The sequence below is a fragment of the Bubalus bubalis genome, chromosome 17 (assembly GCF_019923935.1).
Source record: "Bubalus bubalis isolate 160015118507 breed Murrah chromosome 17, NDDB_SH_1, whole genome shotgun sequence".
NCBI classification, from domain to species: domain Eukaryota; kingdom Metazoa; phylum Chordata; class Mammalia; order Artiodactyla; family Bovidae; genus Bubalus; species Bubalus bubalis.
The window spans coordinates 20,695,312-20,707,544 of record NC_059173.1 but is presented as its reverse complement, the minus strand read 5'-3'; the positions used below and the strand labels follow the sequence as shown (position 1 = coordinate 20,707,544).

Here is a 12,233-nt window from a genome sequence, read left to right as displayed (position 1 = left end):
TACCTTAAAAAAAAAAGGAGAGAGAAATAAGAGACACAGATGTAGAGACGGCTTGTGGACACAACAGGGAAGGAGAGGACGGGACAAATTGAGAGTAGCATTGACATATACACACTGCTGCTGCTGCTGCTGCTAAGTCGCTTCAGTCGTGTCCAACTCTGTGCAACCCCTGAGATGGCAGCCTACCAGGCTCCCCTGTCCCTGGGATTCTCCAGGCAAGAATACTGGAGTGGGTTGCCATTTCCTTCTCCAATGCATGAAAGTGAAAAGTGAAAGTGAAGTCGCTCAGTCGTGTCCAACTCTGAGCGACCCCAGAGTGCAGCCTACCAGCCTCTTCTGTCCATGGGATTTTCCAGGCAAGAGTACTGGAGTGGGGTGCCATTGCCTTCTCCGATATACACACTACCGTGTGTGAAATAGCCAGTTAGTGAGAAGCTGCCGTACAGCACAGGGAGCTCAGCTCAGGGCTCTGCGATGACCGAGAGGGGCGGGATGAGGCAGTGGGAGGAAGGTTCCAGAAGGAGGAGATATACACAGACTGATTTGCAGGGTTTATAGCTGAAATTAATACAATATTGTAAAGCAACTAATTATAATCCTTTTTTTTTTAACAAAAAACTTGAAATAAAAAAAGAAAATCAAGGGAGAAAAAAGTTCTGGATTCCTGGCACTTGCCCTTGACACGTGCTAAGGTGGCTCAGATGGTAAAAGTGTCTGCTTGCAAAGCGGGAGGCCTGGGTTCAATCCCTGGGTCGGAAAGATTCCCTGGAGAAGGAAATGGCAACCCACTCTAATACTCTTGCCTGGAAAATTCCATGGATGGAGGAGACTACAGTCCATGGGGTTGCAAAGAGTCTGACATGACTGAGCGACTTCATTTTCACTTTCTTTCACTTTCACAGTAAACATCCCCTGGGGCCATGTGACACCAGGTCAGAGAGGAGGCAGGGCCACACCTCCCAAGCTGCAAGATTTCTCACACTGCTTCAGTATTTGAATGCCATGCTTTCTATTTCTCTCTACGCTCTGACCATCAAAATTAAATTCTTACTCTAGCTTTATCTTAAGCAATGATATTTGTAAAGTCAGGGGTTTATGTGTTGGCTATAGTTTTTGTTATCTACATAAAAATAAATATACATCTATTAAAGTAAGAACAAGTTACATTGCCCATGTAACACCTAAAATTACTTTTCATAACACCAGTGACTGTGTATCAAACTCTGGTGAACACGGATCCAAAGGAAATAACCAAGTCCCACCCTTACCCCAGCAAGAAGCAAGGCCAGCTAAAACTTCCCAGAGTATAAGAAAACAAAAGGCCATTCTTTAGAGTTTTGGTGTGGCCTTGTTTATTTCCCCACTAGTGACAAAACTAAGTCACAGACTGATTCTTGCTGGGACACTGCTCTGCGTTTCTTGAAGGTTCATGTGGTCTGATAGTCTTTTACTTGTACCACCTCATTTGGCAGGCGGGCCGCTCTGAGCCCACCCTCTCCACCACTTGCCAGGCCCCCTTCCCCAGGGCAAAGAAGCTAACTGTGGAGGGCTGGACAAAGGATGAGCCATCCGCTCCAGGAGGACAGATATGTTGATGTGTGGCTCAAAGCAACAGAAAGGCAGCAAATAGTAAACCGGGATTCCTTCCCCAATTGATCTTGAGCCTTAATTCCCAAGAAAGAAATCAAATCTGGGAATGTTAAAAACATGGTGTTTACTTTCAAATTATCTTAAGTATTACACTGGCAAGGCAGACGACAAATTAAATGTCTGAAAACATCGCATTACAGCAAAGAAATCACGTAACAAAGCCCAGCAGCCTCTGCAACCACTATGTTACTCTTCAGAGACCTATTTAAGGAAAACTAGAGGTTACTGAGGATGAAGAAATAAAGGAAATAAAATATTTCTTTTTCTTACCAATCACATATCTTCTTAACCTTGTGGCCAATCTGCTCTCCCCAAAAGGATATCAAAAACACATACCATTTTATGACTTCTCCCTACAAAGGATAAAGATGACTGTTACTTCTGCAGGTAGAACTCTGAAAACCCTGGCAGCTCGTACTCTGTCAGAGTTAGTTCATTAATGTGTTCATTCATTCAACAAACACTGTCCAGCCTCATCATCCCCAGATTCCACAATTGCAAATTCACTCCAGATATAACTCCCCAAACCAAAACTTGCAGCAGTTTTTAAATCATTTGCAGACATGCAGAGTGACAAAAATTTTGAGTTCCTAAACATGCATATTCCAGTTGAGGTCAAACAAGGTGACCATTAGTTCATACTGTAAACGTGTCCTTTTCGTGGTCTGTCTAGCTCCAAGTTTTTCACATTTCTGTGCCTTTTGTTGGTAATTTAGGTATTGGAAACGGCCCTCAGGGGTGTTGCTAAGTGCTGCCTAGTGTTCCTGAGCACAGAAAGGCTGTGAGTTGCCCTTAAGTGTGTCCCATATGAGTTGCTCAGACATGCATGCTAGCGTGGGTTGGCAGTGAGTTCAATGCTAATGAATCAACAGTATATATTAAGTAAGGAGTCTTTAGACAGAACACATATAAAACAAGGTTATGGACTGATCAGTTGACACAAATACTGACCAGAGGCTCAAAGGAACCCAACCCTATGCTTCTCCTAGGAGCAATGGCCTGGTTCTCGTGGAGACTGTACAACATAACTATACAAATAATGAGAACTGACTGTATTTACAAGTATTCTACAACTAACAACAAATAGGTTTTTGGCCTATTTGCCAGGCACTGTTCCCGGTGCTAGGAATACAGCAGTGAAAAGAACAGACAAAAGTTCCTGACCTAGGAGGGGAGGCAAGCTTGTATTCAGGTTGGCAGTGAGAGACACAAAGAAAGAACGGAATATGCCACGTGGAGATGAGGGTGATAAAGAAAATAAAGCTAGGCTTCCCTGGTGGCTCAGTGGTAAAGAATCTGCCTGCCAATGCAGGAGACACGGATTCGATCCCTGGTCCAGCCCACATGCCATGCAGCGACTAAGGCCATGCACCACAGCTACTGAGCCTGTACTCTAGAGCCCAGAAACCAAAAGTGCTGAGCCTGTGAACCTAGAGCCCATGCTCTGCAACGAGAAGCCACCACGCTGAGAAGCCCAAGGACCACAACCAGAAAGTAGCCCTCACTCGCCATAACTAGAAAAGTCCATGCAGCAGCAAAGACCGAGTGCAGCCAAAAATGAAAATAATTATAAAAAAGAAAATAAAGCTGCGGGGAGGGGGGATGACAGGGAGAAGCGGGTTGGGGACTACGATTTTAAATCAGGCAATCAGGGAAGGCCTCCTGGAGAAGGTGACATCTGGGTCTAGAGGAGTGAAGGGGCAAGGAGCAAGCCACATGGATCCTGGGGAAAAGCCTCTCGAGCCAAGACAAAGCTCAGATAGAGGCAAGATGAGGGGAAGTGAGAAGGCCAGCCTGCCTGAAGAGAAATGGCTAGACCGAGGGCCAGAGGGGTGACTGGCTGGGACATTGTGAGGCTTTGAGCTTTTGGCTGAGTGAGACAGGAAGCCAAGGAAGGGTTTTAGGTTGGGGGTGTGGTTGGGGGAGTTTGACTAGTTTCACAGGAATCATTCTGGACGCTGGAAGGATGAGAGCTGAGTTGTCGCTGACTGAGACAGGCAAGCTGGAAGGTCAGGTCTGGGAGGCAGGGGAAGACTGAGAGGGAGTTCAGTTTTAAGCATCCTGTGGAAATGTCTTCAGGGAACTTCAAAGTTATGGAGGAGCCAGTTCAACAGAAGTCTGGTATTTGAGGCAGAGGTCCAAGCCAGTATACCCAGTTGGGAGATGGTATTTAAAAGGTGGCTTTAAAAGCCGTGAAATAACGTGGGACAGGAAACAGGCTGGGGACCTTCAGGCAAAGTGGAGGCGGTGGGATCCTGAAGCTAAGGACACAAGGTGGCCGGGGACCAGGGAGGCGGCGACAGCTGATGTGGCTGGGAGGCTGGATACACTGAATAAATACCTAAATTACGCAATTTGTGAACTATATTGTCGATAAGGGGAGCCAGATTTTTCACTATCAGAAGAGAGTGAAAAAGACAGAAAAGGAGGTGTCTAGAACTATAGGATATAGTCTGCAAAAATGGCGGGTTTGGGGTTGTTGTTTTTCTTTTTTTTTTTACTCTTCTGGCTGCACCACAGGGCATAAGGGGTCTTGGTTCCTGACCAGGGATCGAACCCACACGCCCTGCACTGGCAGCACGGAGCCTTAACCACTGGGCCAGCACGAAAGTCCCTAACAAATGGTCTATAATAAATGTGCACAGGTCGCTGCAGGAGTGGTTACAGCTGTGTGTGTGTGGTGTGTGTGTGTGGTGTGTGTGCATGTCTGACTGCTGAAAGGACCCAGAAACAACAGCACTCCAGTACACAACGAGTACTTGAACACCCAGATCCCAGTTTCTAAATTCCATCCTCTACTAAAAGGTACCAGAAGTCCTTGAAGGAACGGCTGACTCCAGGCGGAGACCAGGACCATCCTATGGTGACAGGAAGTAAGCGAGTGCCTGCTGAATGCTGAGAACGTGCCAAAGGCCAGAGAAACGTGCACAAAGGCCACTCCCAGTGGCCAAATCACAGACAATCTGGGCATCGAAACAAAAAAGGACCGTAACAGAATCAAATAAAGAGGAAGGTGTGAGTCTGTGGATGAATGAGTGACGGTGAGGGCAGGATGGTAACCAGTAAGCCCAGAAGGGAGAATGATGGCAACTGCGACAGAGGTGACGAGCTCCAGAGAGTCGCCACAGAGGCTGAGGCTGCTGGGTAGAAGTTTGGTGAGGGTTGAGGCCCCAAGGACCAATAACCTTGGGATATCTCCTCAGCAACCACTTAACAGTTAAATAGGGCAGAAGGGTGACATGTAAGTGGAGAAACCTGGAGGACACCAACATGACCAGGACACCAACATCACATGCCCCCTGGTGGGAGGTGCTGAGAGGACCAGAGCATCCATGTTCCCATCAGCAACGTGTGCTCAGAGCCTGGTCGTGAGGAAGCACTGAATGGACCCCAAAGGAGGGTCGTCCCACAGAACACAATGTCTGTCCCGAATGCAAGTCACAGTCTCCCCTAGGGCAGCGGACCAGCAAGGAAACAAGGCAAACTGTGAGGAGCCTGAAGGGCATGTTTGTACTGCACCAAAGTGTTGCATGCCTGTTGATTTTTCTCATTTGGAGGGTTGTATCGTGGTTATTGGGCTTCCCCGGGTGGTGCTAGTGGTAAAGAACCTGCCTGCCAATGCAGGAGACATAAGAGACATGGTTCCATCCCTGGTTCGGAAAGATCCCCTGGAGGAGGGCATGAAAACCTATACCAGGATTCTTGCCTGGAGAATCCCATGGACAGAGGAGCCTGATGGGTTACAATACAAAAAAGCATTCCTGTGATGGGCAATGAACATTTGTCCATGGCTTCCTCTCAGAAGGTCTGCAAGGAGATGAATGAAAATGGGGATGTGACTTCCCAGGTGGTACAGTGGGTAAGAATCAGCCTGCCAATGCAGGGGACACGGGTTCGATCCCTGGTCTGGGAAGATCCCACATGCCGAGGAGCAACTAAGCGCCTGTGCCACAACTACTGAAGCCCATGTGTCTAGAGCGTGTGCTCTGCCACAGGAGAAGCCACCACAATGGGAAGCCTGCACGCCACAGCTAAAGAGTAGCCCCCACTCACTACAGCCAGAGAAAGCTTGGGCGCAGCAGCAAAGACTCAGCACGGCCAAAAATAGACACTTAAAAAAAAAAAGAAAACGGGACCAGATATGCAGAAAGTGGGTAACAGTACAGGCAGCAAAATGTTAACAGTTTGGAAGGAACAGGAGAAGGCTTTGTTCTCTTCTGGCAACTTTTCTGTAAACTGAAATTATTTCAAGATAAATTATTAAAGAAACTACACTGCAGGAGAAAAGGCATTTATAGTGAATTTTACTTTGAACATTCCTTAATGATTTTAAAAATAGTACTGTGTCAGGGAATACAACCACCTAAGACATAATGTGGAACAGGGATATACATAATATAAAAAACACAGATCTGAAACCACATGCCTGAGTCTAGCTCTGACAGAGAGACTGGTCAGCATCTAAAAATGATACTGACAAAGGAGAAAATGGCTAGAAATCCACTCTGGGGTTTGTAAGGACTTTCAGAGGTCAGACATTGGACCCAAAAGATACTAAACATAACACTAAAAACAAATCCTAGAATCTGAGTGAAAGTTACCAAACCAAACCCCACATCCTCCCAAGAACAAGGACTAACAGAACGCACACCGAAAGGCAAACAGTGGCCCTCTCTGAGCAGCAGGATCACAGGTGACTGACTTCCATCTCTGTGTTTTCTGTTATTCTCAGTTTTCTAGAACGAGCTCACATTTCCTTCATAATCGTGGGGAAGGGAGGAATTGTGGCTTTAAGATACACATTTCTGTCAATTATACCTCAACAAAAAATTAGAAGGAAAAAAAGTTTTTAAGAAAGTTAAAACTTTTAAAATTTTCCCTGGTGGTCCAGTGGTTAAGAATCTGCCTGCCAATACAGGGGAAGCGGGTTCGATCCCTGGTTCAGAAGATCCCAAGTGCCACAGGGCAACTAAGCCACAAGCACTGAAGCTCAAGACCTAGAGACGATGCTCTGCAACAAGGGAAGCCACCGCAATGGGAAGCTCATGCACCGCAACTAGAGAGTAGACCCCACGTGCCACAGCTACAGAAAGCCCCTGCAAAACAGCAAAGACGCAGCACAGCACAGCCAAATGTAATAAAAAATGCGGAAATACATTTTTAAAAAGAAAATTTAAAAAAACATATATATATACACACACACATATCTCTAACCAGGTCTCTGTATTTCTTCACAGACATTTAATGCCCTTTAACCTACTGGTATAAACTCAGCACCAAAGAGCTTAGAAATTGTATTTTTAAAAATTTTTATGTTTTGCATGAGAATGATACGTTCTCAATAAAGAAAAAACTCAAAGAATATGTATACTTCAGAACAGTTTTAATCTTCAGCTTTACATGGAGAAGTCTCAGAGATCACAGGTGATGGATAATTAACATATTGCTACTGGCAATTTCAGGAGGCACAAAAAATATTATAGTGTATGGTTAATGAACAGCTTGACCGATTAGATTTTCCAACATGTGTGATTTACTCAGGCTAAACCTTATAAAAATCATTTCACAGCCAAACTCCTTTATGTGTCAAAACTATTCCCGCGAATCTGCCTGCAATATAGGAGACCTGAGTTCAATCCCTGCGTCAGGAGGATCCCCTGGAGAAGAACAGAGCAAACCACTCCAGTATTCTTGCCTGCAGAATCCCATGGACAGAGGAGCCTGGTGGATTACAGTCCACGGGGTTGCAAAGAGTCAGACACAACTGAACAACATTACAGCCAAAATTCCTAAGGCAAATCCAGGAAAGAACACATGAACACTTCTCTCAAAATTAAGAAGCCCAAGTTCCTTTTCTACCTTTAGTAGATCAATTCATCTTCATTTAGAGCAAAATAGTTATTTTTATGGTTGAAGTCTTAAAAAAAATTTTTTTAAATCACAGCTATGTTAAAAGGTAATTATGGCTCTTTCCTCTCTGGCTCCTCTGCTTCCCTTCCTGAATAATTCATTCCTGAAGCCTTAGATGGGCGTTTGGGGATGGACCTGGAGAGGGGAGGGGAAGGGCAATAAGGGCCCAGGGCAAAATCAGAGCCCAAGCAAAGTAAGGAAACATGCCGCAGGGGAGCCACCCAGGTAGGGTGAGCAGGGCACCCACACCAGGGGCCACTCAGTCTAGGGGCTGGGGAACTTGAAGCTCTGTATGGAGAGAAGGGCAGGGCAGCAGAGATAGGAGATCAGTGGGCAGACTGGTCACATAAGGGACTGATCAAATAAGTATATTAATAATGATGGGAGTTGAGTTTCTCCCCAATGAAGAAAGGAGTTACGAATCTAGAAATGAAGCCTACAAATGAACGCTTACAAATCAGGATGAACCCTATGGTGCTGGAGTAGAACTGGATGTAAAGCCAGAGTTTTCACACATACACACAGGTACAGAAATAAAGTTGTGAGTGGGTGAGCCATGCATATGTGCACCCTCTGTCCACTGACAGAGCTGGGAACAGCATCACCTCATTCACAACGGGCACACCCAGAAACCACAGCGTGGCTTCTAATTACCATTCTCCAACAAAGAGAACTAAGCTCCTTAGAGAAATGGCTAATTCCAGAGCTGCATGAGGGAAATTACAAAATGAATCTGCATATATTGTTATCAGGAAAGCAAAGAAGTATTCAAAAGATGATGGGAACATGCAAAAAGAATATAAAAGCCAGCTGAATAGGCTCCAGCTGGCCAAATCTAAAGAATTTGAATATGAAAATAAAAAAGTAACAGAGTATAACTCATTGAATAAAACAGGAAATAAATTAACAGATTGAAAATGTGATGAGGAACTGAGTACTTCCAGAGTTTCAAAGCACTTCCTCAAAAACATGTATTAAATACAAAAGAAAAGGAGTTACAAATTCATAGTGGAGACAACTAGGAGTCACTACCCTTGATCAAGAGATCAAAGTGAACATCACCAGTATTGATCAAGAGATCGAAGTGAACATCACCAGTAATGGGACAAAGGAATCGTGTGCCCGATGGGAAGCAGTGAGAAGGCAACATCACCTCCAGGACATTCTTGACAAAGACACATAACCTGAATCTCATCATGAGAAAACATCGGACAAACCCAAACAGGGGGGCATTCTACCCAAAACGCTGGTCTATAATAATTTTTAAATGCCAAGACGATGAAGGTCAAGGTAAGACAGAGAAATTACCCCGGAATAAAGGAGACCAAAAAAACATGACAAGTAGGAATTCCCTGGCGGTCCAGTGGTTAGGACTCTGCACTTGCACTGCTGAGGGCCCAGGGTTCGATCTGTGGTCAGGGATCTATTCAATAAGATTCTGCAAGCCTTGCAGGGCAACCAAGAAAAAAGACATGACAAATAAATCCAAAGTGTGATTCTTAACTAGATCCTTTGCTGTAAAAGGATCTGTTGTACTGGGACAACTGCTGAAACCTAAACTGGATCTGAAGCTCAGAAAGTAGTGATGTATCCATGTTAATGCCCCTATTGTACTTCAGTAGAACAGGAGAAAGTCCTTATTCTCAGGAACTCCCCAAACATATCCAAGGATAGGGAAGGGATCCGGTCAACAACTCACTCAAATGCTTTACTCTGGACTGTGCCTCCAGCTCTGGGGCAAGTCTGTCACTGCTGAAAGGAGATGGTGACATTTACTCACGGTTTCAGGGTCTTCTAGGGGCTCATCCAGCTCTGCATAGGTCACGATGGTGTACCCTTTGCAGACCCTCCACAACATTTTTTCAAATGCTTCAACTTTTCCTTGGTTAATTAGGCCAGATACAAATCTATGAGACAATAAAGGCTGTGGTCAGGTAAAAGCAATGAATATTATCAAACTGCAGTAAAAGGATGATGAAGACATTTATTTCTGGCAAAATGGGGAAGATACTCTGAAAGCTCTCCAACTGAACAATATCTGAAATGCTGGATAAAATATTTTTGAAACATCCTCTTCCATGTAAAGCTGAGCTCATAATTTAGAGAAATTCTTGGAATCCAAAAATAAAATAGGACCTTATAGTTATGTCCTGATGTATTATACAGAGCCAGTATCTATACGTAACCAGTATCTCAAGGCCTTGCGTTTCAAAGCCAGCCAGCATGGCAGAGGAGCCCTGGGTCTATATCAGGTGAGGAGTTGGAACTAAAGCCCCACAATCCCCTCAAAGTTGGGACTCTCACCCCCCTCAACAAAGGACTACACCTTAAGTGATTGGGTGGACTAGAAAAAATCCATCTTGCAAAGGAGCCTACATGCAAACTTGTTTATTTCCATTCAATTTTGAGGAGAAGGGGGAGAATATTCCTTGATGATTTACAACCACAGGTTAGAATGCACTCAGGTTTGTGGATGAAACTCATATTATGTGCAGGGTGAGTAAACAAATAGAAAACAAACAAACAAACAAACTCAAGCAGAAAAATTAATGTAAAATGATTCCAAATAGGTGGAGTGCTCCCAAGTACCCGACATATGTAAAAATCAGTTCTTTCTGAAGGAATACAGCCTCACACTAAACATCACTGAATTCCTACAGATAAGGAGCAAAGGAACTGAAGTTCATAGTAAAAAGAGATTACAAATCACATGAGGAAACAAGTTACCATTAGCTCAAGTAAACAGAATAAATAGTAGAGAGAGACCCTTAAAATATGATTAATAAATTACCCAATTCAGTTTAGCCCCTATGTCCCCACCAAACAAAACAGGGCTTGATGCTTCAATGACCAACTATTTGAAGCTTATGGAATGATGATGAATGGCATAAATGTTCCTTCTTTCCAGTTCATGATACCAAAAGAAGAAACTCCTATCACATTTACTTAAAAAGTCAATACAGCTGAGTGATTCAAGTCAACAAATACTAGAGTACAGTGTTTTCTCATACAAATATTCACTTTCTTTGATTCCACACAGGCTTGCAGATGGTGGCTGCCCATCTACTCTCATCTCCCACTGACAAGAAGGACAGTGTGAAGCTCGCCAGGCCAGTTGTCACCTACCCCAGTTTCGCTCCCAGCCTCTGCATGCAGCTGTAGTCCAACAAAGACTCGTTCTCCAAGGGAGGGAATTCTTCGTAAGTGGGTTCGAACTACAAAGAGACATGAAACCAAGCGTGTCTCACCAAAAGTGACACTTTAATTCCCAAGTCCTGCTTCCAAACAAGTCTGCACGGCATCAGAACTACTCAGATCTGGGTGCCAAGGTAACTTAGACATGCGAGTCGGCTCCGATAAACAAAGAGGATAACCTCCCCATTCCTTATTTGTAAACTACTTGATGACATTTACATATAATAAAAGTCTGGTTATAACGTATGTCATCGCCTTAACCTAACACAGAGTAACTGTATCAGAGGTCACACCTGCCACAGGAAGTGAAACGAGGTTCAGAAGGAATACACTTTGCCCTCTCTGATGCTCAGCAGAGTACAGTACTGCTGCATAGGCTGTTCTTTATTCCTATATAGATTTTCTCTTTTTTTTAACTTCCATTACTTTTAGGAATTTGAGAAGAAGGAAAGAATAAAACTGAAATTTTGGAGTTTGATTTCCACTGTTCAATTTTTTTTCATGATCATAAAAAGTCTTTTTTTCAATTGCAAACTAAAGCATTTTACAAATAGGAAGTAGTTCTTGTTAAAGCCGGGGCTTCCCAAGTGGCTCAGTGGTAAAGAATCCACCTGCCAAGAAGGAGACTCTGGTTCGATCATTGGATCAGGAAGATCCCCTGAAGAAGGAAATGGTAATTCACTCCAGTATTCTTGCCTGGAAAATCCCATGGGCAGAGGAGCCTGGCGGGCTACAGTTCATGGGGTCACAAAGAGTTGGACACGACTTAGCAAACTAAACAACAGCAAATAGTTAAAACCAACATGGAATCCAGCTGAAAAATAAAGCAAAGATCAAAATGTATCTCTTTCATTTTTTAAAGATGTCTCTCTTTTAAAAAGCAGTATCTCTATAGGAGTTGATAACAAAACCTGAAAACCTTATGGGAATGAGATTTTTATAAAAGAAACGCACTCCTGGGACTTCCTCAGTGGTCCAGTGGTTAAAACTCCACTCTCCCAATGGAGGGGGCCTGGGTTCAATCCCTAGTCAGGGAACTAAAATCCTGCATGCCATGCAGCCAAAAGAAAGAGAAAGGCACTTCCTCCAAGCATCACCAGTACCTCCACGTTGCGCTTGACGAAGGTCTTGGTCACTCGCAGCATGTGGGTGTACTCAATTAGCTCCAGCAGGTTCTTCCTCAGCTTCTCCTTGTTCTTAGTGACCTCTCTCAGCTCAACCTCCAGCTTCTGCAACTGCTCCTGAAATGCAACGCCAGTCCTGGCTCTAATACTCTTTTCACAGCACCCCAGAACCAGGAGAAGTTTTTAAAAGCCAGAATGTATATGAGAGTTTGATAGGGATATGAAAACATGCACAGGTTTTCAAAGTTCATCATTTTCTGTTTCATATTAACTCAGGTACCCGTGATGGCAAGCACTTGGGTGCCATGATGACTCTGCATGCTACTCTCAGGTCTTAGCACTTCTTCTGGTTTC

General features: G+C 44.2%; 1 protein-coding gene across 2 annotated transcripts in view; it reads right to left on the bottom strand.

The window, feature by feature from the left end:
• The window catches only part of ATP6V0A2 (ATPase H+ transporting V0 subunit a2), a 40,898-nt gene that overhangs the window by 19,178 nt on the left and 9,487 nt on the right, over positions 1–12,233 (bottom strand). For both annotated transcript variants that reach the window (XM_025267784.3, XM_044930277.2), the window contains exons 4-7: positions 11,859–11,996; positions 10,687–10,775; positions 9,341–9,467; positions 1,921–2,003 (exon numbers count right to left, since the gene is read on the bottom strand). In XM_025267784.3, the coding sequence (XP_025123569.3) occupies positions 1,921–2,003; positions 9,341–9,467; positions 10,687–10,775; positions 11,859–11,996 (437 nt within the window). The remainder of the gene's footprint in view (positions 1–1,920; positions 2,004–9,340; positions 9,468–10,686; positions 10,776–11,858; positions 11,997–12,233) is intronic.